Source organism: Falco cherrug, chromosome 1 (genome assembly GCF_023634085.1).
Source record: "Falco cherrug isolate bFalChe1 chromosome 1, bFalChe1.pri, whole genome shotgun sequence".
NCBI lineage: Eukaryota > Metazoa > Chordata > Aves > Falconiformes > Falconidae > Falco > Falco cherrug.
Genome location: NC_073697.1, coordinates 12,838,828 through 12,855,559, shown reverse-complemented (window position 1 = coordinate 12,855,559; position 16,732 = coordinate 12,838,828). Strand labels below are relative to the sequence as shown.

Here is a 16,732-nt window from a genome sequence, read left to right as displayed (position 1 = left end):
AGCCTGGCATTATAATAATTACAGTAGAAGTGACTGAAATAATGCATAATCACTACAGCTTTAGAGGCCTGTGCATAGCTCGCTAGCTGTCAATGGAGTGTAGACTCACATATTCAGAGCTGTAATGTGCTTAATTCCTTTGATTGCGTGTCTAGCTAATTTGGAAAAAAATAGGCCTTAAAAAGTTCAGCTCCATCTGTAGTAGCATCTGCGTCTTGGCCATTTTAACTAAACAGCTGACACTCAGAGGTCTGTGCTGTTGAAAGGCTTGATAGAGTTTTGACCTAGAACAAGTGACACACTTCCAGAAATTCTTCCTATGATTTGGAAGTTAACATGGGCAAGGGACCATTCCCAGAAGGTAATTGCATGCAGCCTTCCTTTTCTGTAGGCTACGTGACTTTCACTTGTATGGATGTGAACAGACCATCTCATTTGGCTTCCAGAGCAAAGAATAAGCCCTGATAACTGGAATAGATGCGGCCTCAGAGCCACTCTTTTTCAAGTTTTTTTGAACTCTGGGATGCTTGATATTCATGGATGTTTATCTAGATTGCGTTTTTTCAAAAGGCTTCTTTGCAGAATACTCCAAACACATGAAACATATTTTCCTCCCAAGGTCCGTGATGAAGGTGCACAGCTTTAGTGTTAATTTGATCACACAAGAATGTGCTAACAGATTATGACCTGCTTTTGTAGATGCAATTGCGCTGGAAATACAAATCCACCCTTATGAAGGTGTATCTTGCCACTCCCTCTTAGTTTTACATGTGACATCTAGCATTATTGTTCCTGCTGGTCATCTGTGCATTTCTAAGTATGTTAGTGTTTTCTTGATGGCACAAAACTTCTGCTTACAGTTCACAAAAATACACCTTAGGAATTAGACATTCCTGTACGTATGAAAACATTGAATATTATTCCCAATAGGTTTTTCCCTAGCATGCTTGTGTAGTATATACAGGAGCTTCCATGAGACTGTTATGTGCTTTGTGGAAAAACAACTTCTGAACATAAGACTTGGGCTCTTTAGAGAACGTACTTCCAAATGGAAGTTGCATTCTTCATACTTGGTTTCAGATCCTTGTGAACATAAGGACTGGTATGCTGTCTCAGCTGGTGGGGATCCAGTTAGTCTGAATATCTTCTCTCTATATAAATCTAGCAATTAAGAGATATTCCAGGACAAGCTGAAATAAAACCCTACAGAAGGAGTTAAGAAAAAATCTATTCATAGAGATTTGCCAAGCAAGACGTTTCTAACTACTGAGATTATGCTTTGAAATGTGAGGATTTGTAACTTAATAAAGACCTTTCAAATTAAATGAAAATAAGTTACTGGGAAAAACAAAATCTAGTGATGTGTTCCTGAAGTCTTTGTAACTCTGTCATATGCTAGGAAAATGCCTTAACAGCAGTTTTTTAAATACACCATTTGTGGTATATCACGTAATTAAATTAATTTCTCAAATCCATTAAAGGCAAGCTATCTATTCCAAATATTAATACACAGGCTATACTGCAGTTCTTTTTCTCTTTTAAGAAATTTGGAAGTATCCGAGCAGATTTAATTGAACAAATGAGATTCAAACAAAGGCTGAAAGTTATCCAAACCCTTGAAGATACTACAAAGCGCAATGTGGTAAGTACTGAAATAATGTTCTGTGCGAAGATTAAGGTTAGTCAGTTTCTGAAATAATTTAAATTAGTTTTTCAATGAGACATGGATTTCAAATCCGTAACTGTTGATTATGTTATGTTTCAAAAGGTACGAACTATTGTGACAGAGACTTCTTTTACTATTGATGAACTGGAGGAACTGTATGCTCTTTTCAAGGTAAAACTAAGTGAAGATAAGGTCATGTGCCTGCAGGAAATGCAAACATTTTTTTTATGTGGGACTTTGCTTTTGTCTAAAGACCAGGTTGAGTCTATGATTTATTTACTGTCAGCTATCTTAATACAAAGTTTAATTAGCTGCTGTATTATTGAATATATTAAAAAAGCAAGCAAACAAACAAACAAAAAAACCAAAAAGAAAACCCAAACCCACCAGTTTTTAAAAGCTCAGGAAATAAGTAATTCACTAAATGATTTGTTCATGGAAAAAATGAAAAGTATTATAACAAAAAAGTGAAGAGAGAGGGGTTTGTGTTCAGTCTTTAGAAACTCATGTATGTGTGTCTCTACCTGACCCAACTTTTGGAATTTAGCACAGAAATGCTTCTATTCTGTTATCTTAGACAGTTAACACTTCCATATCACAATAGCTGACTTTTGCCGTTGTTAATGCAGTGATGTATTCTGCATTATTTGGACTTCAGTGTCACGAAGTGATGTGTCCTTGTAAGTTAATTGTATGGCAATACCATTAGGTACACAAATTTAAAGGTGAGCAGTTAAAATGCTTTAGCTTCACCTTCATGCACAGTTGCCTTAAAATAAGATACTTTTTCCCTCTGTATTATTTCAACAGAGATTTTTTTTGATATACCACAAAGAATTTCTTTCCTTTCAATTTCCCATCTATAATGTCAGGTCTTACAATTCCTGCAGTGCCTTCGTTCAGACTTCCGTGGAACCAGTGAGACCAAGTCGGACAGCCCACTCCAGTTGATCACACTGCAGTGCTAGGATCTCTTTCTCTAACCTTCTGAATCGTTTAGAATTAGATTCCACCGAAATCAGCTCCAGAACTTTCACTGACCAGTAAGACTGAAAGAGTAGGACTTTACACAGTGGTTTTGAGACTATACAGTTCAACAACAAATATTTCAAATAAACAGCTATTTTCATATGCTCTGAAAATAAAGATTTCATGAATCCCCTTTCTGACTTGACTGTGTGGTGAGGCTGAAGGGGGTGACCAAGCACAGCAAGCCTGTGTGTGTATGTATGTATGTAAGTATGTATGTAAGCAGCTGCCTGCTGCTCTGTTCAAAACAGGTATTTCATGTTTCATCTGGCTGGGAGGCAGAAAAAGTTTTGCTTTTTCTTTTATGTAGAGGGGTGTATTTTTGTGTTGGTTAGAGGAGAAACCTCTCGCAGAAGTACAAGGGCTAGATAGACGGAAATACATCTGCTAGTCTTGTGTTGTTTTAAGAATGTGTGTTTATGAGTTGTTTGGATTTTTTGTATCATTGAGAGCAATGGTGATGACGATCTCACAGCATTTGCCTTCTGTTCAGGCAGAACATCTGACTAGCTGCTACTGGGGAGGAAACAGCAATGCTATTGACCGGCATGATCCCAGCCTGCCTTACCTGGAGCAGTACCGTATTGACTTTGAGCAGTTCAAGGGGATGTTCGCTCTCCTCTTTCCTTGGGCATGTGGAACTCATTCAGACGTGTTAGCTGCACGCTTGTTCAGGCTGCTTGATGAAAATGGAGACTTGCTCATCAACTTCCGTGAATTCGTCTCTGGGCTAAGTAAGGAGAATTCACAGCACTCTCAATCAGACCAAAACAGTTTGTTTCTAAAGGGGAGGGCTCTCAGATAAAGAGTCTGAGTTTGACATATCCCAATTTGCATAAGTCACCTTTGGTTTTGAGAGTTGCTCACGCTACCGTTCAGTTCTTTTTATCATGTCTGTGACAGTGGTTCCCACTCGGATTTAGGCTGGTCTCAGTAGGTGCATCTACATTTGCCAGGGGTGTATCACAGAGAGAGAAGGACTACACGTGAACTACACATCCATTAGGGTCTGAGGATTTCCCCGACTGCTAACCTTCAACACAAAAATGACCTACAGCTTGTGTGCTTAATGGAGTGATTAATTCTAATCAAAGTATTTCCTTTAGGAAAGTCTTTTGCATGTTCTTCTGTATGTTCCTCTCAGTGACACTGCATTTTATTATCTGCTCCTTAAACTTTCCCTGAAAGCTGGGAATGTATACCTTTTGTCAGTGCTACCCGCTCTGGAAAGAGGAAGAGAGGCAGCATTTCCTCCCCTGGTTGTTCAGGAAGACTTGAGAAATTTATGTGCACATGTAAGGGGCAGGAGAGGGATAGGGTGAGGATGCTAGTTTTGTTTGCCCCTGCATAAAAGTGCTTCTCTTTAGAAGTCTGCTGACACCCCACATACATGTGTCCATGTGTGAGGGGAAGGTATTGTACCTCACAGTATATGCAGTGAGAGGTACTACATGTATTACTTCTGAAATCAATACCCAAGACTGCTGACTAAGAGAGAGTAGGATGGAAGTCACCTGAAAAGGAGAAAGTGGAGGTACAGGTCAGATAGGAATGCTGAGTGTTGCCGATGGAGATTACAGCCCATGTAAGTCTTGAAGAAGCAAGACTTCAAGACATGAAAGTCAGTGTTGCAACAAAGGGAAGAGGCAAATCCTAGGATTGACGTGAAGAAGCAAAGAGGAGGCGCGGGAGCTGGCCACTTTTGAATACAGCCATGTTTTGAATACAGCAGGAATTATTCCCTGTAAGTGACCAGTATCTCACCATTTTATTATGTGTTATTTCATGCAACCTAATGTTTCTGCCAGCTGTTTCTTCAAGGATTCCTCCAGATCCTTTTTGAGAGAGAAAAGGTTTGCCAGTCTGGCTTTCAGCAACTCTTTGTAACAATTATTTTCAAGCATTAGGGCACCAAATGCAGCCTTGCATGAAATCCTCTGTACAGCAATGGTAACACCTGCTCTCTCGCAGGTACAAAATAGCCATGTGGCAGTAAAACTGATTGCGCATCTTGCCTTCACACCACCTTAAAAAAACGGTGCTTCCTGTGATGCAGTTCTGCGTTGTATCTGAGGGACTGTTTGCCAGGTAACACTTAATGGCCTTTTGAGACATGACCCATGGATTAACTACTCTTGCTGTTTGCAGGATGCTGTTAATAACAATCAACCGGTTTGTGGTTGAGACAGCATTTTTTAGAGCTAATACTGAGTAATAAGAACAAGGAACGGCGTTAGCAGCTGTGAACAGAAATGAATGTTAAATGCACAAATGTGGCTATAAGCCAACATGACTGAACGATATCTTCATTGGACTAAACAATCAAAACTGCTCATTCTGCAAAGCCATATTTTTTCAGAGACTAAGCCCAGTGTGGCATAGCTTGAAAACAGGAGGTTTTTGTTGTGCTGAGGGTGATTGTTTGTGGGGTTTTTTAAATCAACCTCCTTTCTTGTTGGCACTTCCTTGTTTGAGAGGCACATGAATGCTAGCAAGGGCAACATGGATTTGCTTAAGCGTATTTCATCATGCCTGGGACTTAGAAACATTCCACCGATACCAGCTGCTTCAGTCTGCCTCACCAACCCAATATTCCTTGGCTAGGAAAATCTCCTAAATGAGAAATATCTTCTGTTGAAGCAACAGGGGACTGTGTCGCCTCTTCCTTGTGGCTGTCGCAGGAGGCATGGTCAGAGGGTGGGCATTCTGGAGGTGACCTGTGAGCACCGTCCTCTCTCTTCTTACTGTGTCCAAACAGCAGTGTTGGGCTCTGGCCCTGGTTACTCAAGTCTGTCTTTCCTAAAGGAAGTGTCTGTTCAAGTACTTCCCAGGCATGGCCCATCTCAGGGGGTGCTTGATGGCGGCTGAAGCAGCCATGGCCCTTGAAGCATTTCCATTTTGCAACTCTGTCTTGCAATGGCCTTATTCCATGCGCCCCTAAGGATTTGTTCCCTCAAAGCCTCTCTTTGAAGCCACTGACACCTACTAGGAGCTCCACGGAGAGGAGGTAAAAAGGGGTGTTGTGTGTCCCAGCATGGGCTGATGGCCCTTTCCTTCTGTGTCAGCGTGAAATCCGTGGGACGTGAAAGCACCATAATTGTAATTGGGAATCTCCATTTCCTTTTTGTAGCCTCTGCAGCAAATAGCTCAAGAACCTCCTACTTCAGGTGCCTCTAGGGCCTCAGCTGAGCAAAGATGGAACAACCTGGCATATTTTGTACACTTACTCTGTGTCGTGTTGCTGCAAGTTCAAATAAAGGAGTGATCTTGACTAGTTTCCGCTAGGAGTTGTGCTGCTCAGAAAGGGCCGTCAGCCTTGGTTGTGAGCTGTTTGGGGTATGCACTCGTGAAGCAGCTTACCTGCGCCTCTATACCACGCTAGATTACAGCATGTCAGCTGTTGACTCAGGATCCTAGTAAGCTAGAGCCATTTCCACATGGACTCTTAAGTGCCCCCCTGCCTCCGATCATGTTTTTGCAATACTCCCTTCTCAGAGCATGCGGCGCTTCCACCTTCCCAATGACTGCTGGTGACTGCAGCGCTTGCCACAGCCTCATGCAGAAGTCAGCACCATGAAAACTCCATCTCTCAAGGAGTATCTGAGCGTGTGTGTATTTTATGGGGTTTTTTTCCTGAAAAAAGAGTTTTTCACCAAGCACAGATTGCAGGAGGATGTTCCGAAAGCAAAGTGTTAACCTCACCACTCCCCCAGTTCTTTCAGGCAGCTAAATGCTGTACAAACACTCTACACCCCTCTCCACTTACACTCAAGAGAGGGGCAATGTGAAGCCAACGCTTCTATGTTGCTACCAAGTTTTATGTTAACAGAATAAAGTTCTAACCTGCTTAATTACTTTGTTAATGGCCTCAAAGAAGATGGGGGAAAACTGCACATATGACACTATGCCCAGAAAAGACTTGACACCTGCATGGTGTTGACAGAAGGGGAAGGGTCAGAAAGGGGGCTCAGTGACAGTTGTTCTGGTCATGCTGTGAGGAGGGGGGTGTTGGTCAAGCCCTGAGAGGGGCAAGAGCAGGTGGGCGTGAGGACACTGCTTGCGGCGTGAAGGTGACAGTGTTCACTGCTGCTGTTTCAGGTAGAAAGATTCAAAGGGTGTAGCTGCACTTTTTTCCAAGCACGGTTTCTTTTCTTACCACAAAGTAAATTTAAAAGTTCTGGATAAAAACTGGTGATGCATCATCTGAGACTCAGACGGCAAAAAGGCATGGTTTGCGGAGAACCGTTGAAGGTTTAAAGACTTGTGACTCCAGGGTGCCAGGAAGGAGTTCTGGTTGGGACTAAGCACCTCCCCAGTGCTGTTCACAGGCCCTCACCAGTATCATCTGCCTTGCTCTTCAGGGATGCAGGGGCGGTGCAGGAGGCCGCTGAATTCTCTGAGCTCTCCTATGAAATTAGCCCTGTACTGCAGTGTGCAGGTCGAAACGGTGGCCTGAGCAGAGGTATCCACCCATACAAACTCTCCATAACAGGGGCACGTCTACCAGAGGTCCATTCCTTTTCTGTTGTCTTTATGAATGCGGCCTTATTTTTTCATTTCTTAACACACCATCAATCCTCAGATTTTGGGTGGCCCACTGCAGCTAACTGTCAAGCAGTTCCTGCAAATTGCCAGTCGGCTGTTCTGCTCTTTTGTAAAGCTTCCTGGGCTCTCCAGGGGGAGACCCGGAGGGTTGTCTCTGAGAGTCCACATGACATCTGGTCTCGCATTGTTGTCTTTATTTGCATATGTTTTGAGGGAGGAAAAGGGTCTGACATTAGGAAGTACACGTAGATTCATCTCAGGCAAAAAGTGAAAAGTGGTAGCAGTTCAGCTTTTTCAGTTCTGTTCCCATCTGGGGACAGGGAGAGGAACAAGGCTACATGTGTCACCAGGTATCCCGTGTCCCGTATCCTTTGTTGGTGAATGCATCCCTAGCTGTTGCTGGAGGATGCGGAACTGCAGCCCATTGCGTGCCTTGGTTATTTCATGTTGCCTTTAGCAGTGGGGCAGTTCTTGTGGTACCTGGGTGCATAACCTAAGGCACAGTTTCACCAGAAGAGAGTGCATTAGCTGCACGGTGTAGTATACCACATAGGAACGTAAGGACATTTTGTGCTTAAAAAGAACAAAGTTGAAAGCAGAATGGCTAACGTAGAAGTACTCGGTTCTTTGGTCTAACTTCTGTATTTATTGTAGTCTTAAGCTTTACAGTAGACTGTGATTGTTAGTATTTGCCAAACCACATTTTGTGGTTTGCATCGCAGAGGTGAGTTGACACAGTAGCCTGTAAAGTAAAATGAATCTCTGTGTAACCTAATTAATGAAGGTTAATTCATTTGTTTATGAATTACACATCATAACAAGTAATATTTGTGAAGAAGTCTGATTATTTATTATTTCAGTACTTTAAAATTGACAGATATCTGTTTAATTAATTGGAAAGAGGGGCTACAATACAAATAGATTTTGTACAGCTAATTGTAGCGTAGACCAGAAAGGAATAAGGGTTGAGGTGGATAAATCACTAGAGAGTATTGCCTGAACATCAGTTTAGCCAGTGGCTAAGCTGTGATAAATGCTGTTTACTTCAGTTTCTCTCTTTTTTTTTGAGAAGTATCTTACTGTTCTAAGCCATGTGATGTTATTACGGGATCCTCAGATCAGAAAGTCTGAAGTCGGCACAAAAAGGTCGTCTTAACTTTCAGCTGGAGGCCCTTCTGACTGGTATTGTGATGACTGTAGATTATTTTCGAGCATTTTGAAAAAGACATTTAATGAAGGACCCAAGGGTGAAGTACGGAATTCAGGGTAAGGTGGTCTGCGTTCTCTTGCTGTTTCTGCTGCAGACCGTATGATCTTAGAAGTCAAGTGACTGCCTTATGATCTCAGGCTGTAAAGGGAGCACAGTGGTTCCCAGGGTGAATGTAGCAGCTTCTAAAATGAATTATTGTAGCAATAAATAGAATGGCATTGAATGCTGAGTATTAACATACTGTGTATGTATAATGCTGTTTAGGTGCCGCATGCCACGGAGATCTTACAGAGAAGCTGAAGCTACTGTATAAAATGCATGTTTTGCCTGGTAAGTAAATGATGTTAAAATAGCTGTCATCTTGTTGAGAACAGAAATTTGGAGCAGAGTTGTTTATGACTAGCTTTTCCAATTAAAAATTAATTTGTGGGAAGTATCGTAGCTGTTTATGCAGCAGTAAAATAAGAGACCTTCTACCAAACCAGACATGGGTTTGGAAAGTCTGAAAGCACCCGTGCAGTCCTCTATTGCTCTGACCACAAACGGGCCGTTCATATGTGTCGCTTGCTGGTTTAGCCGGGGTTGGTGACTCCCCCCGTGCGTAACAAATGCAGTGTTCCTCAGCATTTGGTGCCATGATGCACTTTATTTAATAGTAAAGTTAGCATGCCCTGGCTACTCGTTTCTGTTCCCAGGTTTTCTTCTTGGTTTCCCCTCTGGTCTGATAGAACTCTTTGCCGAGGAAAATCCAGATTATTTCCTAGATGTGTTTTCAAGGGAGCTGTACAAACTGTTGGACTTAGCCTTAGAAGGGCAGTTCAGAACCACCTCAAAACAGTTTTGCCCCTGAAGAAAATTATGTCCTGGAACTATATCCTCTCTGGCCTGTCGTATGTGTGCCATAAAGAACCTGTTGCTGTCCTCATTGAATGTGCAATTTAGGTATACTGGAGCTGTTTGAGTAGTTTAATTCTTGCGCACATTTACATCCTCTGGAAAAGATAATCCAGAAGTTTTGAGAGAACGTTCATCTTCATGTGCTTTGAACATATGTCTGTGATTGCTCCCAGCTGGCTTTGCTGGAGGTAGGCTTGAGTGATTCACTAATTTAACTGGAAAAAAATACAATTTTATTGAACTATGACAGAAGAGATCCATTTTTAAGAATGCGGCTTCTGGTATTTGGGGACTGGTAAGCTCATACCAAATCATGACAGACCGTTTTGAGCTAGGAAAGAGTTCACACCCTGCTTGGGACACGCTGAACTGCACAGGAGAAAGTAATGGCAGTAGAGGTGGGAAGATGGGCAAGTCAGCCTCTGAAAGCAAACAGCTACTTGTTGGTCAGAGTTTGCTGGATATCGAGAGGAGACCGTACAGGTCCAGTTCATCTCCTGTAAGCTGAAAAGAGATGATTCCTAACCCATCACATCCTCACACTTTTACTTCTAGAGACTGACATTCTAAATGAGTCAATGGAAATATATTCTAGTTTTTAATTAAAGGGGGGAATTTTTAATGAAAGAATTCTATTATATTGCTTAGATCCATCCCCTGAGCAAGAAGAGCCAGACTCTGCTTTTGAAGCTACTCAGTACTTTTTTGAAGACATCACACCAGAATGTACTCACGGTAGGCATCTTTTGTCTCAGGCATGAAAAGACGAAGTAAGGCATTTCAAACAACATGTCTTCTTAGGAAGCTACTCTTTTATTGGATTAAACTTTGTAAGTGAAGTACTCTCTGTAAAAAGAAGTACGCAGTTTGAATATGTTGATATCCATAGAGGTGCAGGCGTGTGTACACAAAGAACTCCCCTGGACTGTGCATTGCGGAAGTACTCACAGAGTAATGTCATCGGTCTGTTGCAGTAGAAGTAATTTTGTGATAAGTGCAGCATATATGCCTTGATGGAGAATGAGAGTAAATGTATTGGCTTTCAAGACATACTTCGATCAGGACTTAAAATATCCTAAAACACTGAAGCTAGAAGATACACCAAAATGTAGTTCAGCGGTTTAGAAGTCTTTTGTGCCCTAATGAGAACCTGGGTCTCATTGCTGTTGTCTTAAATGGCACTCTCTTTCTTGAAATATTTGATCGTAAGTTTCTCTTTGATGCAAGAAAAATATTGCCCATCCTTCAGATTACAGGGGGAAGGAAGGTTGTTTGAAAATACAAATGAGAATTAATAGGCTAGAGATGGCAATTTTAACAGACAAAAGAAAATGTGCTAATATAACCACCAAACACCTATCACACTAGATGCTGTTTGTGTTGTGGTTATGCAGGCTAATCATTGCACTACACAAACAAAACCTAAGGTGGTCCCTGTCTTAGTATTTATATTAGTAACCACATGGAATTTGTCAGCAGGTTTAAGAATAAGCAGAAATCATCATTTAGTCCTATCCTTTTTGCTCTGCGTTTTCTGCAGTGTAAACATTTTATTTTGCACTGTGCACCTGAAAAGTATGTATGTATCTAGAACCACACTGACCTCTCTCTCCCCCTGCCCTTCCACTTCCTAGTTGTTGGCCTAGACAGCAGGAACAAACAAGGAGTAGATGATGGGTTTGTTACAGTGAGTCTGAAAACAGACAAAGGTATGCATGGTGTCTCCATTTGAATTACACCTTTAATTTCTTGTAAAGATGCTCGTTTGAAAATGGGAAAAAAAAGTATTAATTTAAGGTTTCTTCATGGACTTTTCCTGCATCTCTGGGTAATTTGTTGGCGGTAGGCAAGAAGAGCTCACAAGAGAATCGAAATTATCTGCGAATGTGGAGCCAAGAGAACAAATCCAAAGCAAAAAACACGAAGGACTTGCCCAAACTGAATCAGGTACTTCTGCTGACACCTATTTTTCATTAACTTTATCTATACATATTTTTCTACATAATATTTGATACATTAACACTGAACAAAGGTTTTATTTTGAAGCAGATACTTTTTTACCAGAGCAGCAGTCAGCTGATTACAGACAGGGGTTCGTTGTTTTCAACATACTGTAACTGGCGTTCAGCTCCCAAAACATCCTAAAAATGAGATACATGCATATAGGAATGACAACGTATTATTTTGATCTCTAGACAAAGGGTGATATGACACCGAGTATTATCACCAACTTGCTCATAATGTCCAATGCACATTACTTGAAAGAAGCGTTTTATGTTTTGTAATTCATATTGTCAGTCTCAGCCCCCTTAGATCCATAGCTGCTAAGGAGCGGGAGACCCTTTGGGACAGCTGTTTCCTCCAGAGCATTTAGAGAAGGTTTATTCCCTGTAGAACAATGCGTCTTACTTAAGGTAGCCCTAATCAAATCCCCTTCCTATTTAATAACGAGTTTTGAATTCCAAAAGGCTGGCATTCAACTAAGTTACCACTATCAATTAAAAGAGAGCTGCAGGTCTTTTATTTCATTATTCGTTACTTCTCATCAGTTTTATCAGACCCATGTATGTGTTTGCGTGTGTGTATATACATGTATATTATACTTAGCATCATTCCTACAAGAAAATCCACCAGAATGAATACCAGGTGTCGCACTGCTCACCCTCTGTTGCCCTCCTGTGGCTGCAGAGAAATACATTTGTGGTATGTTGGAGGAAACATCCAACAGTTTATTCTAAATAGTTTGAGAAAAGCAGCACATCTGGCTGTCCGATCATAGAAAGTGCTTTCTAGAATGCACCTAATTATTTCCAGTTTCAGTCTAATCACAGAAACGATTGTGTCATACCTCCACTCCAGACTTTTTTAGCTGATTTAGTAGATCTCAGTCTGATTTCTTCCCTGCTTTCTGCTGTTTCCTCCCCCTGTGTTTAGGGACAGTTCATTGAACTGTGCAAGACGATGTACAATATGTTCAGTGAAGACCCCAATGAGCAAGATCTGTACCACGCGACCGCTGCCGTGACGAGCTTGCTTTTGGAGATAGGTGAGGTTGGTAAGCTCTTCAGTGCGCAGCCCACAAAAGAGACAGACAGCAGCAGTAACAATTGCAGCAAAACTATTCAGAGTGAGCTTTTTCAGAAGAAAGAACACCAGCAGTACCCCCTCGAACAGCACAAGCTGTTCCAGAGCAGCCTCGTCACCCACAACGAGGAGGCCGTTTGCACCAACAGCGCCCTGGGCATGCAGATGGAAGACATTAAGCTTGAAGACTCTTCTCCCAGGGACAACGGAGCCTGTTCTTCCATGCTCATTTCTGATGATGATACAAAGGATGATAGTTCGATGTCCTCCTACTCAGTTCTGAGTGCAGGTTCGCATGAAGAAGAAAAGCTGCACTGCGAGGACATCGGTGAAGACACCGTTTTGGTACGGAGCAACCACTCCACTTCTCTTCGTAGAAGCACTAGCATTGACAGAGACTGGGCCATCACCTTCGAACAATTTTTAGCTTCCCTTTTGACTGAGCCAGCACTGGTTAGGTACTTTGACAAGCCTGTGTCCATGATGGCTAGGATTACTAATGCTAAAAATGTAAGGATGAGGGGTAAGCCAATAACCTCGGCCAGTGACTATGAAATCTCTACTATGTCGGGATAAAAGGCAGTCGGGTTTTTTATTTATTTTTTTTATTCTGTATTTATTAGTACCTGGCACAGTCCCTGGTATTTTCAAAACATGATTGTTTTCACTAATGTGAAAATGTTGGGGTGCAAACTTAACTATCTTGAAGTATAATCACTCTTTCTGTGGGAAATGTTACACAAATGCAAATTTTATTCAAAATACAGAAAAAAAGTAACAGTTGTCAGTGAAGTGTGTGTATTATTAACCTTGCTGTCAATATAAAATGGTAAAGATTAGTTCTTAATTTCTAAATGTAAACTTAATGCCTATATTTATGTGCATTTTTAAAATAGACATATATAGAGATCTGATTCTTGGGAAAAAAAATAAAAAAAACAAGAAGTAGCTACAATTTGAAGGGACACTGTCAACCTGAATAGGACCTCAGGTGAAATTAAGTTCCAGGCAACATCCCGGAAGGATAACTTTTATTTCATGCCATCTTTTTTTTCAAAGAGGATAATGAGTTTTAACATAAGCTTCATTTGGTTGGGTTTTTTTGGGGTTTTTTTTTGAACGTACCACTTTGAATACGTCACTTCAGTGACACCTGCCTGGCTCCTAACTTCCTCTGCTCGAGATACGCTCAAATAGAAGTGAGAAGTCCACCCCGAGCCTAGCTGGCACATCAGGCAGACGTGGTTAAACGTGATGCTTTCTGCTCTGACAGAAGGCAGAGCCCATTTGCCTTCCCCAGCATTTGGCGGCCTCTGGCTGCACCAAACCCGGCAGAGAAAAAGTCCTTTCCCAGCTGCAGCCTCCGAGGAAAGATCTCCAGCATGACCCTGCCTGGAGCTGTGTTCCTAACCAGTGGACTTGGAAATTTTGCTGGTGTGCTCCAAAGACAGTGTATGCAGGTCCCAGAACAGATTGGTAGAGTGTCTTTTTAAAAATCGAAAGGTGTTTTTAAAAGTTTAAAACAAAAAAAATTATATATATACTTCTAAAGCTGGATCTGCAGCATATATAGCTTAGCTCTTAAAACTAACCTTTACCACCAACCTATTATATCCTTGTTAGATTAAGAAAATAAAAGCCTGTATTGCGTAAGTCTTCATTTACAACAGTGTAAAGTAGCAGTAATTAAAAAAAATCTGCAAGATAATGTAACTGAATGTTTAAGTCTTACTGAGAACACTGTCACTTTATATAAAATGAATAGTATCCTGTATCAACTTACTGAATAATATGTTAAAATGAAACTGGAGCACCTGCACTTTGAATCCTTGCTTCTTTTATACAGATATTCAGGATTTTTTTTTTTTTAAATTTTGTTAGCTATTTTTTAATTCTTATTTGTTCAGTTCAGGATCATGCCTACATGCCTAATCTTTATTTGCTGTTTTGAGAGTATTTTCTGTAGAATACTGTTGATTTTTTTTATACTCCTGTATATTGCATCCATGTAACTTGCAGATTTTTTAGCCAAAGCTATGTTTAATTCTTTTGTTTCGAAAGAATGCTTTTAAACTGTCAGATGAAGTGGTTTTTAACCACAGATAGGTTATGTGAACAAATAAAGTACACTCTGCACAGATTTGATTTTTAACTATTAAAGTCATGCTAGAGGGAAAAATAGGTGATTGTGATTTATTACACAGACAAATGACTTTGGATCTTCAACACCAGGTTTCAGAACAAAAACATTTTGTTGTTTCCATGCCTGGTTTTAACACTTGAATGTGTTTAATTTCATCTGCAGTCAGCAACCCGTGCAAGCTTCTCTCACACTACCCAATTTCATTAAAGTTTTCCCTGCTATGCTCACATTTGGTGACAACAGTTGTAATTACTTTTTAAGACTCCAGATATTTTATGACCCATCTATGCTTGGCTGTAGCTCACTAGGCATGCTTTTAAAGCTTTAAATATCTGAATGTATTTTTTTACAGGGTACTGGTAAGCTGAGATGTCAGCCTGAAACCATGGCAGTGACAGAACAGACATGGATGGTGCTCTACTCAGTGAATTACATTTTTGAAGCTTACCATCTGTTTGTGTGCATATAAAGTTAATTTGCAAAACACGACTGTTGATTTCAGAGCACTGCTCGTATATCCCTTGCCTCAGTCAGTTTACTGTTGATTTTTTTCCCCCTTTTGTTGGGAGTAGAGTTCTTTATAATTTAGCTATATGTAGAATATATGTAACAGTATGAAAAAGCAATAGTCTTTCTGCATATGAGACTATGCAGATTGGTTTATATCTTTATCAAATAATGACATTAATTTGAAGCCATAAGCACCATTTTGAAGAATATGACTTTGTTTTAACTTAAGATGCTGAGGCCAGAGCAGGGTGCTTTATTGTAATGCCTGGCAGCTGAATAAGTCATCACAGAAGTCTTCAGCCCTAAGGGTTTGCATCCTTAAGCAGCCTGTTGACCTTTTAAAGTTTGCAGAATACCTAAAATATTTCTCTTTTAAACATCTGTCACACTAACATGTCACTGCAAAGTACGTTTAAGCCTATCAGCATTCTTCCACACACCCCTAGAGACGCACAAACGAAAAACATCTGTCTTCGAAGGGCCTGCCAGCTTTGCTTCACACCCCACCCACAGGGCTGGGGGTACCACGGTATCATGAAAATTATTCTGCTGTAACAAAAAGAGACATCCACAAGTGGATCTCTGGTATAACAGGAGCTGTTTTACAAGGTATCTGCTTTTTGTTTTGCTCCAGGAGCCTTCCTTACCTTCCTGAGCGTGTCAACAAAGCTCCTGAGTGTAAGCCAGGTCATCTTAAAGAATGGCTTTGCTATAGGTAGCAGCTGGGTGAGCTGATTTTCTCCAGATTTTTTGGGGGTGAGGCGGCTCGCCTCATTAGGGCCACACCAAATGGCCACCTGGCTGTTGCCTATTTGATGACAAGATCTGCTGTGACCTGTTTTTCAGTAGCTGGGTGGGAGCTGATGAGAAGAAAGCTACAGTTCAAGCGACAGCATACAGTGATGTGAAACCTTCGAGAAAATGAGTAAGTTTTTCAAGTTTTACTTCTGTGTATAGGGGTGCTACTTAAACACAAGTTGGTATGGCTTTAGAAGCGCCTATGTCTTGTTCTTTGTGTGCTTTGAGATGGAGTCTCTTTAATCTGTGAACTGTAGAGTTTAGTTAGGGCTGTTCGTCTCAAAGCTGGGACGGAAATAAAAGGAAAAGCTTCCTTTTCACAGCTGAGATCTTTGACTGGGCACTGACCGGAGCTGCTTTTCTAGCTTGGTAGGAGCCTGGTGGCAACAGGGTGCTGCCTGCCGAGAGACAGACAGTTGATGATGGAGCAGTGGGAGGTTATTTTATGGAGTTTACTCTAGGTAAAAAAAAAAAAAAAAAGCCATAAGCATTCTTCTCGTTTTCTTCCAATCTGTCTTTCAACTTACTCATATGCTGATTGATGGTACTTACTTTCTTTGTTATAGCATCTTATAGTCCCTGCATTTTAGGTGATGTTAGAGCTGAAGGTTGTGTTCAAGACTTCTAAAGGTTTCCGACATGAGTTTTGGAAAAGCAGACAGAAAGTTTGTTATGTTATATTAAACCTACTGAAAATTTGACATCCAAACTATTGTAAAGAGAAAAGCACCTCAGGAGTTCTTACACAGCGATGCTGGAGCTTCCGTTACAGTAGGTGCCGTATGTCAGGTGTTGTATCGTAAATTAAGATGGCAGAGGCTGGTATGGTATGTATGGTGGGGCTGTGGGA

At 41.1% G+C, this 16,732-nt stretch overlaps 1 protein-coding gene across 6 annotated transcripts in view; it reads left to right on the top strand.

Moving 5' to 3' along the window:
* Window positions 1-14,571, top strand: part of TBC1D9 (TBC1 domain family member 9) — a 55,222-nt gene extending 40,651 nt beyond the window's left edge. Inside the window, exons 14-21 of one of the 6 annotated variants that reach the window (XM_055696760.1) lie at window positions 1,544-1,642; window positions 1,769-1,837; window positions 3,189-3,429; window positions 8,715-8,780; window positions 9,996-10,082; window positions 10,982-11,056; window positions 11,194-11,294; window positions 12,282-14,571. In XM_055696760.1, coding sequence (XP_055552735.1) covers window positions 1,544-1,642; window positions 1,769-1,837; window positions 3,189-3,429; window positions 8,715-8,780; window positions 9,996-10,082; window positions 10,982-11,056; window positions 11,194-11,294; window positions 12,282-13,007 — 1,464 coding nt within the window. In that variant the 3' untranslated portion in view covers window positions 13,008-14,571. Of the gene's footprint in view, window positions 1-1,543; window positions 1,643-1,768; window positions 1,838-3,188; window positions 3,430-4,666; window positions 4,784-8,714; window positions 8,781-9,995; window positions 10,083-10,981; window positions 11,057-11,190; window positions 11,295-12,281 lie in introns of those variants that run through there. The other 5 variants (XM_055696753.1, XM_055696767.1, XR_008729897.1 and 2 more) reach the window with 5 other exon arrangements.
* The last annotated feature ends 2,161 nt before the right edge of the window (window positions 14,572-16,732 follow it).